The 18,891-nt window shown below is 34.9% G+C and overlaps 1 protein-coding gene across 2 annotated transcripts in view; it reads left to right on the top strand.

Annotated features, from left to right (window-relative positions):
• Nucleotides 1–18,891, top strand: part of ANGPT1 (angiopoietin 1) — a 242,241-nt gene that overhangs the window by 149,512 nt on the left and 73,838 nt on the right. Inside the window, exons 3-4 of one of the 2 annotated variants that reach the window (XM_060611147.3) lie at nucleotides 4,638–4,759; nucleotides 18,196–18,428. In XM_060611147.3, coding sequence (XP_060467130.1) covers nucleotides 4,638–4,759; nucleotides 18,196–18,428 — 355 coding nt within the window. The remainder of the gene's footprint in view (nucleotides 1–4,637; nucleotides 4,760–18,195; nucleotides 18,429–18,891) is intronic. The other variant, XM_060611148.3, reaches the window with a different exon arrangement.

The raw sequence follows: 18,891 nt of genomic DNA, 5'->3' as shown, positions 1-18,891 counted from the left end.
AACTCACTTTGGTTGCAAAACTAGTAATTTTTATTTAAAAATTTTTATTTTTCAATGAAAGAACTAACATTTTAGAGTTCATAACTTCTCAGTTTCAAGTCTTATGTCTTACATAAGGAAGATACCCCTCCCTCCGTACTTCCTTCCTTCCTTCCCTTCTTTCTTTCTTTCTTTCTTTCTTTCTTTCTTTCTTTCTTTCTAGATGTACATTGGAATATGTTTAGGCTAAACAAAATGAAATGTCTTAGTCATTTTAATGGAACACTTAGATTATTGCTAAGCAGCAAGTTTCACAGACACATGGCAAGAAAGTATCCAATTTATCATAGTTTCTTGTACAATTCTCATGGTAGCTTGTTTTTGAACTGTAGGCCTGTGTTAATACATCAGTGGAGAGAATTGAAATAAAGTGGTTATTTGGTCAAAGTGATGGGAAAATAAGAGAAGGGATTGGCATTTGTTCTCAGGAGTGACCTGAGATGACCTGACACCTAGCCTGGACTAAGTGAGATTTGAGATCTGTCTCTCTCCTTCTCTTATATTCAGATGCTTCTTTAGATTTAGATTTTAGATTGTTATCATTGAAGGCCCACTTAACATTCACATGGCCTGCTACCCTCTCCCTGACAATGACCCAACTTGAAAACTAACTCACTGTCCATTGTCTAGTATATCATCCAACAAATAGCTCTGACTGTGCCAGTATGCCACCCATGCTGGGCACTGGCAGTTTGGAGGGCTCCAGATGGAGTAGTCCTGCCTCTGTGTAACTGACATCCTCCTGGGGGTAGAGAAACAGCAAATGAGCGAACAGAAGATAATTTCCAATAGCGATAATTTTATAAAGCCAATAAAACAAGGGTGACTTGATGGAGGATGATGGGGGAGTTATATTTCAAACAGTTGCCAGGAAGGGCCTCCATAAGGAAGAATTGATTGATAAGAAATCAGCCATGCATCTGGGATATGGTGGGCAACTGCAAATGCAAAGGCCCTGAGGTAGCAATGAATTTGGCATGTTGGGGTGGCAAGAAGAAGGACAGTGTGGTTAGAGCATAATAAAACAAGGAAGGGAATGGCAGGATGAGATCTGAGAAGTAAGTAGTGTTCTGATCACATAGACCATGTGGGCCAGGCTAAGAACTTTGGAATTTATTCACATTGCAAAGAGAAGCAATTAACATATTTAACATTGGTGATGACATAAGGTGACTTAAAAAGATCATTCTGGTGTTATGTAGCAAATTGACTGGAGGTAGGACAAAGTGGAGAAAAATTAGGAACTGTTATAGTCTCCAGACTTACATATAGACAGCTTCATTTTTAATTTTAGATAGCTCAATTCTCTTCTCAGTGTTCTCTCATGTGACATAGAGAACAATTTTTGTTCTTTGTAAAGTAAAAATTTTGGTATTTGAGAATGTCTGCAGTTGTGAGCAGAGTGTATGGTGAATGAGGCAGAAAATGGATTTTGCTTAACTGCATATAATATGCCTGATTCAGTGAAACAATGTACCTTTCATTCATTCAATCAATATTGAGTGTCTTTCTGTGCCAAGCACTGTTCTGTCACCAAAAGATACAGATGTCTCATCCCTTATTTAATTATTACAATATATTAATACTATTAATAATTAATTATAATATAACATAATATTATATATAGTATAGTATCATTACTATAATATATATTATATATATATATATATAATACTATATATATAGTATAGTATCATTACTATAATATAATATATATATTATATATATATTATATATATATTATATATATAATATAGTAATGTAATAATGTAGTAAATGTAGTAAATAAATGTAGTAAATAAAATAATATATATATAATATATTATAGTAATGATACTATACTATATATAATATATTACATAATATATTATTATATATTATATACTATATATGATAATATATAATTACATAATATATAATATATACTATATATTATATATTATATTATAATAATAATACTATACTGTATCTAATAATTAGTATAGTATAGTATAGTATAATAATATATAGTATAGTATTACTATACTATATAAATTATATATAAATTATATAATTATTACTATACTATATATAATATAGTATTAATATAATACTATACATAGTATTATAGTATTATTACTATACTATATATAGTATTACATATAATTATATGTATAATAATATATATTATATATTAATTCTAGTTAATAAACAAAAAACTTGCATAGAAAAAATGTTTACCAGTTCAAAATTAAATTGTGTGTATCCCCAATCCTTACATTCTCTACCATTCTCTCCTCTGGGCTGCTTTGAACTCTGTCCTCAAATCCCAGTTTCTCTTGCTCCTGTTTTTCCTCAAATGAAGTGACTCAGTAGAGGAAAATATTTTTTTTTAACTCTAAAACACTTCATAAGTATTGATTAATAGTAGTAACTTTTAGATTGGCTTTCAGATCTATATTTATGACAATTTTATGAATGAATCATAGAAACTTCAAACTTTTTGTTGTTTATTTATTTTTGAGAGAGAGAGAGAGAGAGCGCAAGTGGAGGAGGTGCAGAGAGAGGAGGGGACAGAGGATCCAAAGTGGGCTTCATGCTGACAGCAGCGAGCCCAACTAGGCTCGGACTCATGAACGTCGAGAACATGACCTGAGCCAAAGTTGGTTGCTCGATCGACTGAGCCACCGAAGTGCCCTGAAACTTCGAACTTTTTAAAGCACAAATGCCCCATCTTGCTATTTTCTTGCCCACTCCTTCACCATCCAACACGTCACCCCTCCCCCACCATGGGACTGAGACCTAGGTGAGGAGAGTGGGATCAAGTCATGCAAAATGAAATAACACATGTGCAGAGGCAGATCCTGTCTTTATTTTAAAATTATACTATGTTGAGCATGGATATTTTTGCACTAATTTTGATCTTTCAAAATGTTGCATTAAAATATTATCTTGATTACTGAATTTCTTGACATCTGCTTAGATTTTACAACTGAGACAATTGCCTCTCTCATCTCTCCCTAGTTCTTGTCCTGCTCTCTTGCAAATCCATCCCCTTCCCCCACAACCTCTCATAGCCCAAGTCTAACCCTGGTCGTATCAGTATATTTTGAAAAGGTTATGTGCATCTGATGTAATCCCAGGTTTAGACCTGCTACAGAAAAGGAGGAAAACTCTAATAGTGTCATTTTTAGAGGAGGACATATAGATTGCTATTGATCCTCCAGAAGGATTTCCAGGTCCCTTTCAAAAAGTAATTCTTTTTTTTTTTAAGGTTTTTTTTTTTTTTTTTTTAATTCTGAGAGAGAGAGAGAGAGAGAGAGAGAGAGCACAAGTTGGTAAGGGGGAGAGAGAGAGAGGGAAAGAGAGAATCTCAAGCAGGCTCCATGCTGTTAGTGCAGAGCCCGACATGGTACTTGAACCCACAAACCTCCACAAACTGTGAGATCATAACCTGAGCTGAAACCAAGAGCTGGGTGCTTACCCACCTGAGCCACCCAGTAAGAAAAGTGTGATGGTTTTAAATTTTCAAATGACATAGGAAGCTTTTAAGCTAATTATACTTTTTTTTCCTTGCTTTGTTTACCACCCTTAGAGAAGACTCAGGTAGAAGGGGTGGACACAACAGAGATAGGGAGGAATAAAGACAGTGGCACAGTTTGAAGGCATCTTATAGGATTGAAGTGTGTGATGTGTTTTTTTGGAGAATGAACCCAAAGCCTTTGGGCTTATGACTCACAGGCTCATGTTATATTAAAGCCTGACTAGCAATATGAATCTTGATGATTCAAGATAAGTTGAACATTTATATTTTCTAGAGTACCCAGTGTAGTGCAGTTGAAAAGAATACTACAGTCTGTCTTCAGTGCAATCTGGGTTCCTGGTCACTTCATTTGCTCAGATGAAGACCCAAAATGGTTTAACTAAACCTCTTAGCGTTCTGTGTAGAACATTAAAATTAGAGTCACACTATATGGGTTCAGAACTCAGTCCTTCCCTTGGTTCCTGCGTCAGTTTTGGCCTCTCTCTGAACCTTAATTTCCTCATTTATAAAGTGATGGTAGCAATTCTTCCTTAGTGTGTTATGTGCCCATGTCCATAAAATGACATGATATCTGGAAGAGCTGGCATGACCTAATATGATAGTTATTCAATAACTTTGTAGTCATTAATCTGTCTAAACTATGTCAAGAGCTGTTTACACATTTATAATTAATTTTTTTAAGGTAAGGGATTGAAGCAGGCAAATTTTACTTGCCTATTAGCTATTAATTGTTGTATACAATATCTAAGACTTTATAATAATTCTCATCATATAAATATTGGAGGCAAGCAGCACAATAGAATAATATCCTAGGGATTCAGGACATGAACATTTATATATGAACATGGATTTAACAATTCAATTTTCTCATTCAACTGCAACCTCAGTCTCAAATGAATACAATGATTAGGACACATTGTAAAACATTAATTAGTAGAATGTAGACCATTTAATTAATTATTCTGGAAGAAGTATCATTTTAAAAGGAAACACAGCTGAATGAAAAACTAAAACTTCTTTTCAGTCTTTGTGATTGAAGTTTGAAATGTTTTTATCTTTTATCTTTTATCTTGAGGTACTAAATCAAACTTCTCGGCTTGAAATACAACTGCTAGAGAATTCATTATCAACATACAAGCTAGAGAAGCAGCTTCTTCAACAGACAAATGAAATCTTAAAGATTCATGAGAAAAACAGGTGAGGATTGTTGTATTCCAAATATTTACAGATGTACTTATTTTTATCCTTCACCTTTCTGTCAACACTTAAAAAAAAAAGATTGAGGTGGTTTGCAAAAATGGAAATATAGAGGCAATATAAGAAGAATAATACTGTTGCTTACACTCTTGAAACATTTGCTTTTTATAACTTTTAGCACTAATTTATCTAATGTTTAGTTGTGCAAATTCTACCATATCCACAAAAATTGATTCTATGATTGAATTCAGTGACACAAAATAGTGACAGTTTTCAGCAGGATGAAATCTGTAGCAATAGAGGAAAAAAGTAGTCTCTGAAACTCTATAACTTGAATTGTCACTCTATCTGCCCTTAAACTTTCACAAAACTACAAGATTGTTGAATTCAGAGATCTTGCACTAGAGAGAAGCAGATTTTATTTTTCCCAGAAAAGTATTTACGTGTAAAGCTAATTTAAGAGTTGCTCACCAACCACCCCCCCCCCCCCCCCGGCCTTTTCCCCATTTAAAGTTATTTACTCTGGATATAATAATTTATTTAGTTTTATAGATGTGTTTTATAAACTGTGAATCATCTCAGGTAAGTGAAATGGGACTTAAAGATCACCCCAGAGGTGGGATGGTATATAGACTATATCATTTTGAAGTTATTGGCATTCATGATGGATAATTCAATCAAAGCAATGACCTCTGTAGGACAAATGCATTGCTTGTTAAGTGGCTTCTGGATATTTGAATGGCTTGAAGACATTTCAGTTTTTGTCCATTATATTGGGTTTAAAACCATTGTGTTGCTAGAAACTAGTTCAATACCTTGTGTCATTAGAACTAGAGTTTCCATCATGTTTCTCACCAGGAAGTTACCTACGAGGACTGCTGTTTCTCTTACTTTACAGCTGAGGGGATAGACTTAGTGGAAGTGAGTGATTTGTCCAAGGTTACACAGCTGGGAATGTAATTCAGGTTTCTTTCTTCCTAGCCCTGCTCTTTCCACTGTAGCACATGGTCTTTCAATACCACTATCTGCAGCCTTGAAAGATTCCCTAACTATACATTAAAGTAGCCCTTAGTGACAACAATTACAGTGGAACTTATACATGAAGAAGATAAACCTGACTGTTGATTTAGAGTCTGAAAGGGGTCATGCATACTCTATGACTTGTATTTCTAAGTTTTACATTTATTTATCTTTGTACTGTGTCACGGGGTAAACTGTATAACTATAAATAAACTTGACAGGACTTGACCCTGAACTGGTTGCATAATGAAATGTTTTGGAATTGAAAATCCTGCTGAAAAGTACCATTTATTCCCCTGCTGTTTCACAGTAACCAGACATATACATGTAGCAGGTATATTTTACTTCAACCATCCCTCGGTTTTAGGGTCCCACCATGCTTTAACTTGGTTGCTAAAAGTGAACCCCCTTATAGTCATGTATTTCAATATGCTACTGTGAAAGCTTTGTCTAGGAATGGGTAAGTAAAATGAAGTTTTTACCTTATTTTTCAGTTGTTTTTATAATTACATAAATAACAGACCCTTAATGTAGAAAAAGGAGAAAGTACACAAAATAAAATGAAAAACCACAATCCTGACACATTGAGAAAGCTGCATATGTTGCTATATGTTATATAAAAACATATATTTTTTGTGGAAAGCTGTGTCATGCTATACACACTGTTTTTCAGCCTGCTTTCTTTGGAAACAGATATCTTTTCTCATGAATAAATATTCATCTAATATCATTCTTAATAATTGCATGGTATTTCGTTTTAAGGTGTAACCTAGGGTGCTTTCAGTCTCTCACTAAGTATGTTACCATATATGATTTATCTTTTAAAAAGTTGTCAGTATGAATCCACATTCTTCAGTTCTTCCCCTGCTGATATGTGTATTATCTCTTGGTCCGCATCTGACACTTGAGCTGTCAGGATACCATAAAAAAACCCGGGAGGACTAAAAGGTCTCACTCTTAACTACAAAAACAACTGCTGTCCCTTAAGTGTCACTATACTCAGCTCTCTCTCTCCCTCTCCCTCTCTCTAGGTGGCTCTGCCTCTTTCTTTTTCCCTCTTTTCTTCTCATATTCATTCTTTCTTTTCCTTTTTCTTCTTTTTCTTTTCTTGTTTCTTTTTCTTTTCTTGTTTCTTAAATATATCCCTTCTATCTTATTTCCAAATAATTTTGGGTTTTTTATTTTTCCATCATAATTCTTGATATGGCACGTAGTATCATTTCCTACTATGGAATTCTCACCATGAAATTGTCTGTTGAAGGGAACCTGCTTACAAGTTGTTCTCTCTATTCCATTGGTAAAGCTGAGTCAAGGTTCAAGCACTTGAAAGACCTCTGCTTCAGGCCAAGTAAAAGAGGCTTGTCCTGGGCCACAGCCTCTCAGAGGAGGCTCTTTATCCCCAGTACATACCTGCCTTCTGCTGATGGATTTTTTTCCCTTATTAAATTCTAATTTCTAAGGAAAATTCAGGCCTTCTTATATTACAAATTACAACACTTATTGCTAGTGATGGTTTTTTCAGAGTTGTAACAATTCCTTTTTCCAGAAATATAACTATTTCACAATGAATTCAGGGATTTAGGTTTTCACTTGAAATTTCTCTGTGCTCATGCCTGAAAAAACTTACATGCATCTTTTCCTCCTACTCTGCACTCCTCTCTCTCTCTCTCTCTCTCTCTCTCTCTCTGACACTCAAGTATAGCATTACTTCACCTGTGGTTCCTGAGGGCATTTTTCTATCAGTGTGCCCTATCTCCTGACATTGCTGTATCTCTGTAGTAATCTGTCTTCGTGTTGAAGGGTCAAATGTGTTTAGCGGAGGGTTGGTGGAATATTTGTTCTTAAACCAGGTATAGTCTTCTATGAACCATTTAAAGTAAAATGTGCTTTACTTTATTTAAAAAAAATATCCTTTTGTGATGTACAGCATACTTCCCCTGTTGTGTTTATTGTTATTGTTTATTTCCCTATGTAAAATGGAATTATAGGAACTCTGCCCAGCACTTTCTAGAGCAACAAAGAATTACTACCCCCCCAACACCATTTAAGTGGATTGAAGGTCAAAGTCATACGTGAAGCTGTTTATATATTTTTAAAGAAGCTTATTGATTATCCCTACCCATTCCTTAAATAAATCTTAATCCTCCAAATGTAGCAAAAAGCCATTTCTACATTTAGGCATGTCTGAAATGTAGGAACAACATGCCTTTAGTTGGCCAGGTCTGGTTTGGATCAGCTAATACACTTTGCAAAGGGGATTATCTAAATTAAGCTTTGCTTCCTCCCCATGGAATGTCAGGGGTTGTGTCTGGGTGTGTGACTTACCAGCTTTCAGTGTGATGGGGCCTCAGCTGCCAAGTTGGTGAGCTGGCCCTTATGAGGGTCCACCACTTTGGCAGAACAAGGAGGAATATTTTATGGATGGGATTATACTACACAATCATGCTGAGAGGTCCTGCTGATTTACATCCTGACAAATTAAATGCATCACTTGTAGGGTTGAAAAAGGATTTTGGGGCTCATTAGATTCACTTCTTTATCCACTAAATGGCCAAAGGCACAAAGCAAGAATAGGATTAGCAACATTTGCTCTACTGTTTGTTTTCCTAACAGTCTAGTAGGGGGTGACTCCAAAAAGCTTCCAGTTTGCTTTCTTTAGGAATTTTTTTTTTCTTTTGTTGGATGCTATCCTAATCTTACAATGGTTTTGTTCCTTACCTCAAGGAAAGAGCATTTGGAAGTAAGAGATGAGTAATTGGCCCATGTAATTGAAATTATCAACCAAGAACCCAAGAAATTATTAATGTTTACCTTGCACATAGGGGGCTGGATCACAAAGTGGAACATGTAATTGTCAACTTTTATTAGATTCCTCTAGTATATTTCCTGTCAAGTCAACTCAAGACCATAGAAAAGAGAGATGGATGGGGAAAGATATCATAGTTCAAATCCTTAGAGCTGAACCAAATATGTAACTGAATGTTTTGATCTAAAAGTTTGGTAAACTGATTGGGTTTCAAGACACCTGTCCATCTCTGTCTTAACCCCAACTTTTTCCAAGGTGGGAGCAGAGCCAGGCAAAAAATTATTCCAGAAGAAATTATTCTGCCTGACCAGGAGGGCACACAGGAAGGGAAAGGAGCATCTTATGTACACAAATATGCAGTACTAGGGCTTTCCTGATACTTGTGTTGAATATATAGAGTGAATATTAGGGAAATTTCTGGTAACACCCATCCAGTGACGTGAAACTACACATGTGATGGACACTCCAAGATAATTTTATCAAAACTATCTGCTACCTACCTAATATCAGGCGAACATCTGTGCCAGGTGCTTTACCTACATTACTGCTAATCCACCAACTAATTCTGCAGAGTATCTATTATTATTTCTATTTTATATAGAAAGGGAAGTTCACAAAGGTCAGGTTTACTTGTCCATGACCAAACAGCTAGTTTATGGCAAAATTAGGGTTCAAGTCCATAATGATTTCCTGTCTTAAATATTATAAAAATATTTTTTCAACATGATGCAGCCTCAAGACTAATTGATGTGGCTGTCAAGTATCCTCGTAATACAAACAGATATAAGTTTAAAGAAAGGGGTAAGCCAGTTGTTTTTGGCCTATTCCTATATAGATCATTATTTATTCCTGCTAATACTGGAGTAGGAAATATAAAGTATTTATTTTACCTTGGGAATTCACTGAACTGATTTGACAAGCCTCATCTATCTTCTAGCTGGAATTTATGGGAAGTTACTAAGTTAACTAATTTTAAGTGATTGAAATGTGTGTACTTTCAAGATGCTAAATTATATCTTACAAACAAATTACAGTCATGGCATAATAAAATATTGATTTTAATCCTGAAGATGCTTAAAGAAATGAAAAGTTAATCACAGTCTTTAAAGCCATCTTCCATTTGATAAGTTCTTTACAAAATACTAAGGTAAAATCCTGCTAACTTCTAGCATTAGATTAGGCTGAATTATATTAGTTGTGTATAGTAGGGATCAATAAAAAGCATTTCAATTTATATTACTCTGTTCTGTACCTTGTAAATGGAATACCTACAGATTGATTGAATGGAACATTTTTTTCCTCCACTCCTGTTTTTTTTTTATTTTATTTTTTATTTTTTTTAAATTTACATCCAAATTAGTTAGCATATAGTGCAACAATGATTTCAGGAGTAGATTCCTTAATGCCCCTTACCCATTTAGCCCATCCCTCCTCCCACAACCCCTCCAGTAATCCTCAGTTTGTTCTCCATATTTATGAATCTCTTTTGTTTTGTCCCCTCCCTGTTTTTATATTATTTTTGTTTCCCTTCCCTTATGTTCATCTGCTTTGTCTCTTAAAGTCCTCATATGAGTGAAGTGACATGATTTTTGTCTTTCTCTGACTGACTAATTTCACTTAGCATAATACCCTCCAGTTCCATCCACGTAGTTGCAAATGGCAAGATTTCATTCTTTTTGATTGCTTAGTAATCTCCATTGTATATATACACCACATCTTCTTTATTCATTCATCCATCGATGGACATTTGGGCTCTTTCCATACTTTGGCTATTGTTGATAAACATGGGGGTGCATGTGTCCCTTCGAAACAGCACACCTGTATCCCTTGGATAAATGCCTAGTAGTGCAATTGCTGGGTTCTATTTTTAGTTTTTTGAGGAACCTCCATACTGTTTTCCAGAGTGGCTAGAGCACCAGCTTGCATTGCCACCAACAATGCAAAAGAGATCCTCTTTCTCCACATCCTCACCAACATCTGTTGTTGCCTGAGTTGTTAATGTTAGCCATTCTGACAGGTGTGAGGTGGTATCTCATTGTGGTTTTGATTTGTATTTCCCTGATGATGAGTGATGTTGAGCATTTTTTCATGTGTCGGCCATCTGGATGTCTTCCTTAGAGAGGTGTCTATTCATGTATTTAGAAAATGAATTTAATGGCATATAGCATTTTTAAAAATTTCAGTTTCATTAATTTTAGGATTTTAGAGTGAAATAGAATTCAGAATCAAACTGAAAATCCAAGGGTAATCTTAATTTTTTCCTTTCCCTGATTCCTTGCAACTCACAGTGACTGTTGATGCTGTCAGTCCCATCCCCTAATTATTTTTTTCTTCATCTATCTTGTTCATTTTATTGCCACTGACTGTGTCTTAAGTCCAACTCCCATTATTTTTGTCTCGGTCATTGCAGTGACCTCTGTGCTTTAAGCCTTATGTCTCTCAAACTGATCATACAGAGCTCTGCCAAAGTCTTCTTTCTAAAATGCAAGTCAGATGATTTTTCACTCTTTTTAGGTCCCCAACACTAATTCAGCCCAACTTTTTAATCTCTATATAGCATCTACCTAATCCCATATTGATTCTCTGTAACTAACTGAAGAGAGTTCAAGTTTTTTAGCACTGAACACAGTCCATGATTATTATTATCCTAATTTTGTAGCCTTACTTATTCAAATCTTGTATTTTAGAAAGTATGGTCTGATGGCGGAAAACATGAACTCTGAGGCCAGACTGCCTAGGTTTTTGTTTTTCCATTTTCCTATTATAACCGACTCTGCCACATATTATTTCTGTGACTTTGGGCAAGTTACTTAAACTCATTGTACTTTGGTTTCCTAATTTCTAACACTGGGATGATGATAATATTAGCACATGGAATTGATGTGAGGATTAATTGAGTTAATGCATATAAAGCACTGAGAAGTGCCAGACACACATAACAAGTGTTTAATCATGCAAGTTGTTAGTATCACACTGTAAGTCTTGAAGTTATTTCATCTGATGTTTTGATTTGTCTGAAATGCTCTGTAGTTCTTTATTCAACTCACAAACTCCCGTTCACCCTTCAAAACTCAGTGCAGATGTTAACTTCCCTAAGAACCCTTCTCTGACTCTACCTGATATATTCAGTCATTACAGCTTATATGATAACACTGTGCATTGTTTTCCCCCATGATTTCACTTAACCCATCACACTGTAATATGTGTGTATATGTGTGCTTGTGTGTGTGTGTGTGTGTGTGTGTGTGTGTGTGTGTATGTTTATCTGTCTCTCTACTATTGGGCTGTGACCTTCTGGAACACAGAGATTATATTTTATTTATCTTTGTCTTCATGCTCCCAGGCACAATTCTCTACACATTGTATATATAGTATTAAGTGCTTTTTGAATGTTGAATGAATGATGAACTGGCAAATGTCCCGGTAGTTCTATCCCAACAAATGTCATTTATCTCTGTACACACACACACACACAGACACACACAAAACAAAAACTAAAAAATATTTTTAATGGAAAACACAAACCACCTAGTTTATATTAAATATTGTAAATACATTAACAGTTCTTAACATAAATAAAATAGAGATGGTGTTTACACTGCTACTCTGCATCCTCAAAAGCCCACTGCACGGCTCCCAAGGTTATCAGTCCACATTTTGGCATTTGCTAATTCAGCCCAAGTTTTAAATATCTTTTTTTTAATGTTTATTTACTTTTTGAGAGATACAGACCATGAGCAGGGGAAGGGCAGAGAGAGAGGGAGACACAGAATCTGAAGCAGGCTCCAGGCTCTGAGCTGTCAGCACAGAGCCCAATATGGGGCTCAAGCTCACAAACTGTGAGATAATGACCTGAGCCAAAGTCAGATGCTTAGCTGACTGAGCTACCCAAGTGCCCTCCAAGTTTTAAATTTTTAGATAACATCTTGCCAGACCATTCTAGACTCATGACTTTTTAACACATCTCTCTGATTAATAAAAAAGTAACACAGACTTGATCTAAACATTAAATTATATACAAAAGTATACAATTAAAGGCCAAGACTCTCTAATTCCATACTTCTCCACCATTACCACTTACTGCAGAGAATCATCAGTAACAGATTAAGTTGGGGACTTTTTCTTCCAGACTTTTTCTATGAATATACTAGGATATACATGTGTGAATATTTATTGTGTGTTTACACAGACACACACTCATATCCAGTCACACACATGCATAAATACGTACTGAAATGATGAATACATATGTGTATAGATTGTAACTACTTTTTAAATGCTGGGTTTATTTCTACTTTATAAAAATTTATCATGGATATATTACACATATAACTATATACACATGTCTCTCATTCCTAGGTATAGATACACTATAATTTAAAATTTATTAGAATTTTTATGTGATTATTTAAAATTCTCATACATATTGACAAATTATCTCCAAATTTTATATTCTCCCCGAGTGTGCATGGGCTTTCTAATTTCCCAAGCCTTGCTAACCACTTTATTAATCTTGCCTACTTGAAAAGTTAGGTTGTACACCTTTTCATGTTTATTGACCACTTGCATTTCTTCTTCTATGACTAGCGTATTCATGTATGTTTCCCTTTTTTCTATTTCATTGTTTATCTTTGTTTGATTAACTCATGTAAGCCCTTCAATGGATATTAAAACTTTGTCATATATGTGGCAAAGATGTGTTTCTGTGGTTTGTCACTTATTGGGCATTTTTTTAATAGAAGTATTACATTTTTATATTTTACAGTGTATCCATTTGTATTTTTATCTTGCTTTCTGACTTCCACACATATTTAGTTTATTTTTATTTACCCCAAATAAAAAAAAATATTTGCCAATGTTTACTTGTAGTAATCTATGATTCTGCTCCACATTTGAATTACATCAACATTTGGCTTTATATTTTAAGAGAAAATGTGCTGTGTTCAAGTTAAAAATTTAAAGTATAAATTTAACCTGTACTCCCTGTACTCTTGTTTGGAAGGGGAAAAAAATTGATCTTTAAAACCCATATTTGCAACACATGTTGACACCTTACATATTAAAAACAATTAAAAAATGGAAACATCTGTGAGCAGTTTCAGACAGATAAAAATGAGAAGGTTTCTATATTTTCAACATCTTCCTCCTTGTTTTAGGACTATCTTTACACACATTGAGCTTAGGCAACTGTCACCACTGTGAATTCATTGGCTGCTATGTTAAGAACTCTATTGTGGGAAACAATTTGAAAGGGAGAGCTTTTTCTGTGAAAGTTTCAAGATGTGTTCAATGATCTGAAATATTTCCAATAAGACATGTTGGAGGAGGCCGACTGTGGAAATGGAAAGAAGTCAACCAAAATCTTCAAATAAAGTTTTGTATATACTCAATTAGAACCTTTTACTGAAGTTCAAGACCTAGATTATTTTGTTTATTTTATTCTTCATTAAAGTGCACCTCTGCCTTAAACTAGAAGTTAAGTGCCAAAATTTTATGCATGTGTCTTCTCAAAGTGCTTCTAGAAAGATGGGAAACAGGAAGTACTGAAAATCCTGTGAGAAACTCTGTCTTCAGATTTCTAGCTCTATTTGTATAGATTTAGGTACACAGTTTCATAAATTGTTGTTTTGTGGAACACGCATCCTAAAACATGTGTCATGATAAAAACTGTTTATTTAATCTAGGCTTCCCCAAAACTTGACAGAGGGATTCTTAACAAGTGAACACCTGATAAAAACATACTGAATGCACTCTAGAACACAGTGTACTGGAGTGTAGAATCAGCATCCACGTTTCGGATTATGCCTTTGTGTGTAAACTAAACTCGTTGCCCCAGGCCATCATCAGGGAGAATTATAACTACTTTGGCTATTTAATTTTAAGACACTAGAGCTGTAATGTTGTCCTTCACATCAGCCTTCATTTATAGAGGTCTCTGTATCTAGCTGAAGTGACCTCTCCCAACTGATACGGAGAAGGAAAATGTAAGAGAACCAGTAAAAGTCTTCAGGACAAAACTGGATAAAATTAAATTTAATGGCAAAGCGGTTAAGGCAGAGTGGTGTTTAAGAAAATCTCAGTTCAGATTAAAAAAAAACTGGCTTGACAAAGAAACTTTGTTTTTATGCATGTAAAAGATTGGTAGGTTGAAATATTGTGAAAGACAAGCTCCCAGAATAACCAGATGGAGCTAAGGAGATGTTAAAGTAATGCCTTGATTCCTGATAAAATATAAATGGGTGGAAGAAGTAGGTATATTAGATATATTTGATTATACCAAATCAAAGTGGAGTGACTCTCATGCTAGCGTTCATAGCACTGGGATGTCATGGGCACATTTCTAGTCTGACAAGTTATAAGACACGGCTTTTTATCTTGGTTCTGACACCACAAGAGCACAATTTTTGGATAAGATATTTAGATTCATACTAACTGGGACTTGTAATATCTACTAAGTCTGAATTTCTATATTGCTTTAAGAATCAAAGGAGATAAGGGTTTTAAAGTGCTACCCAGTTATAATGGTATATTACAAGAATGTGATTAATAAATAGAGATGGCATGTGAATTTTTCTGGCAAGAAAGTTTTGGATTCAAACCAGTTTGGAATGATGAGAAGAAGGGGCTGACTTCCCAAGTAAATAACTAATGGTTGAGAAGTATCAAAGGAAAGAGAATAGGGTTTTTTTGGAAGCCAAACGTGAAGAGAAGATGGAAGTAAGGGATGAGCAGTGTCAGAGAAAACGGAAGGGCCAAGAGGAGATCAGTCTTGCCTGAAGAAGTCTAAAAAGTTATAATTAACATAAAGGATATACTTAATAAAATTAGTAATTCCTACAGTGTAAAAGTTGCTAAAGGAACTCCAAGTGAAGAAATGAGATGAGAAAATGGCTGGAAGAGATGGTGAACTGAAGCAATGTGACATGTTTCCAGTTTGCCTGTAGTTTCATGCATATTATTTTTTCCTGCATATATTCCATTCCAAATCCTGTGAGGTGTCTGTGATGCAGAACAGGGTTCCTACTTCTGTGAGCAGTTCCATCTATACTTTGCATAAATATCTATTTTAAGATGACAGGCTATGTTGATTTCTTTTGATACCTGGTAGTCATGGTGCAGTAAAGGTTGTTCAGTGAATTGTGAAAATTAATGTTTTTTTTTCCAACATGTTAAGTGGATATTCTTTTTACTCAGAAAATTCAGGCCTTTTCTTCCATAAACCTGTGCCCAGAGTTGTTTCCTTTGGCAACAGGAATTCTTTGATCAACTTTAAATTCTCAGCTCCTTCCGAATTATCCTGAAAAACAAAACAAATAAACAAAATTCCTTTACTGACATTTCAGTTAGTAACCATCTTTAAGTATATATTCTCTTAAATAGGGAGCACATCAAAAGAAGTAGACAAACATTGAAACATTGGTGTAAACCCCCCCCCAAAAAATAACATTATGTCTGATATGGAAGTTTCTTACAGCTGCTGTTGTTTTATTTGATGTATTCTCTCTAAAAATAAATCCCTAGAGTAGGAATGGCATCATTTTATGTTTTACATCGTGCTGAGAACACTATTGGCATTTAACAAGTAATAAATACAAGTTATAACTATAGCATGATATTTTCTAAACCTGAATGTTACCTACTGATTAGGAAAACTGAAAGGCCAATGCTCATCTGTTTTTAGAAACAAAATGGTAATTCATATTTTTATCCAGTATCATATGACTACATCATCCAAATTTTGATCTTTACATTATTATTATTTTAACTTTTACTTTTTAAAATTTAGTGTTTATTTATTTTTGAGGGGGGTGTACACAGAATCTGAAGCAGACTCCATGCTCCAAGCTGTCAGCACAGAGCCCGACACAGGGCTCAAACTCACAGACTGCGAGATCATGACCTGAGTCGAAGTCGGACACTTAACTGACTGAGCCGCCCAAGCACCCCTACGTTATTATCATTTTAACAGCCAATTCTTGGCAGTATACTATAACAGTTTTCTTGGCAGTATACTATAACCCTTGTGAATTTAAAAGACAATTTTTTTGTAAGTTAACTGATTTTATATTATGAGCATCTTGTATCTGATCATTACCCCTAGGAGAATAAACAAAAATAATTAAAAAGTAAACTGAAAATGAGCCTAGAGACACGGCTTTTCTTATCTTGCACAAGTCACAGAGCTACCCCAAATGGGTCTCAGTGGAAATTTTCACATGTGAATCTGGACGTGCTACCCAAGGTGTTGTAAATTAGTAGGGTGATATGAATAGAAGCATCCCAGTATTTTTCAGGCTTGGTATAATAGGCAGCATGCCTGTCATATTCTGAGGCACATTTTCTTGGAGGACAGGTTTGTTGGCAATGATCCAGAATGCCCAAGAGCAGTTTTCTCCACACTTGTTAATCTGTGTACAGGCTAATCAGATATTCCAACTTGTCCCCTAGAACATCAAGTAGGAAAATTTGGCTCTTCTAACAGGCTCTGTTTTATGATTTTAAGTATTACATGTAAAACATTCCCTGGAGTCCCCTTTTTGAAAACTTATACGAATGATTCAGTGCTACATTTCTCCAAGGTAAATAAGTGCCCAGTCTGGTATGTTACATTTGAATAACACCTTGTAAACGAAGGGCTAGTTGGACTTTCTGATTATGGAACTGAGAAAGAATAAGGATTTCCTCCGAGGAATCTTAGTATATTATACACTCTATAAAATGTAAATACTTTTTATTTACAGTTGGTTGCTAGGATCCAAGAGTGCTTCTGCATTTTCTATCATTTTTAATGTGCAATATGCAAGGGGAGTATCTTTTGAAGAGTTGTGAGAGAAGGAGGTTTCTCAGTTGAAGATTACATCACCCTGAGCAAAATTCCAAGTCTTTTTGTAAAACCATGCCACCAGCCTGTGGTCTTCCTTTTCAGAACCATTTATGCAGTGATCTGTGAACTTGTGGTGCTTTTAGGCCTCATTCTGAAACTTAAATTGAGAGACAAAATAAGCTGCGGTTATGATGCAGGACCAGGCATCAAAAATCCCAAGAAATCTAACTCACTTGATTTTACAGAGCTTACTTTCTGGTCCTGTGGTTTCTGCATCAATATACTGTTACCTAGCCCCAACAGAACTATTGTGAAATTTAATCATTGTTAATATTTTGAGAATCCTAGATGAATGAAAAGTAAATTTAAAAAAATAGTTTCTATATTTTGTTCATATTTTTTCCTGAACTATTCTATCAGTTTCTCATTGGACCTATTTTCTTAATGAATGTTGAACTGTAACTTTTACAGACTGATCGTTTGGGTTCAAGTCCGCTACCTTGGATATGAGATATACCCCAGGAAATGAATTATATTTAAGAAACAGATGTTATTCTGACAACAAATGGTCTAGTAATTCTTCATTTGATATGTTATATATATAAGTCCTAATTTAATATATGCATTAAATATTTATTTTATATATAGTCTGAGTCTTTCATTTATAAAATATTTCTACCGTGACATACCTGACTAAAATTGCTGACTTTAAATAAACTCAGGACCTAGCTGAATCACATTTCTGTATACTGCTTTTAAAATAGTCGTGTCTTTATTTCCTTGTAGTTTATTAGAACATAAAATCTTAGAAATGGAGGGAAAGCACAAGGAAGAGTTGGACACCTTAAAAGAAGAGAGAGAGAATCTTCAAGTCTTGGTTACTCGTCAAACATACATTATTCAGGAACTGGAGAAACAATTGAACAGAGCCACCAACAATAATAGTGTCCTTCAGAAGCAGCAGCTGGAACTGATGGATACTGTGCATAACCTCGTCAGCCTTTGCACTAAAGAAGGTGGTAAGAATTTCTTCAGTGTGGCATAGTAGATACTTGATTTAACATGGAGCAAGTAAATATTCAATATAACTTTCTTGGTTGTATTGATTGCTGTATAAAAGCAGTAAAAAGAACATTAGTCTCAGAAGCATTTCATGAAATTTGCACTCACAATTTTCTCATTTGTTAACTTCAGAGAATGTATTCATGAGCTCGAATTTGTGAATTCACAATATATTCACTAAAAGAATGTGCTGGTTTTTTCTTTCTTGCTTGCTCTTAGATAAAATCTGAAATACTGTTGTGGATAAATATTTGATGTCATGGTGTTAGACATTTAAATATAGAGGGCAGAAATTAGCCAATATTCAAGGTTGGTTCAGAGTCCTGGGGAGAGTTTCAGGAAGATTCCCATATTAAAGCTAATGTTAAATATTTCTTTTGTAGAGGGGGAGAAAGAGGAGTCACCTGCAGGGAAAAGGAG

This window comes from Panthera onca, chromosome F2 (genome assembly GCF_046562875.1).
Source record: "Panthera onca isolate mPanOnc1 chromosome F2, mPanOnc1 haplotype 2, whole genome shotgun sequence".
NCBI classification, from domain to species: Eukaryota; Metazoa; Chordata; class Mammalia; order Carnivora; family Felidae; genus Panthera; species Panthera onca.
Note: the sequence above shows the minus strand (reverse complement) of the source record. Positions and strands in the feature narration are given on the sequence as shown.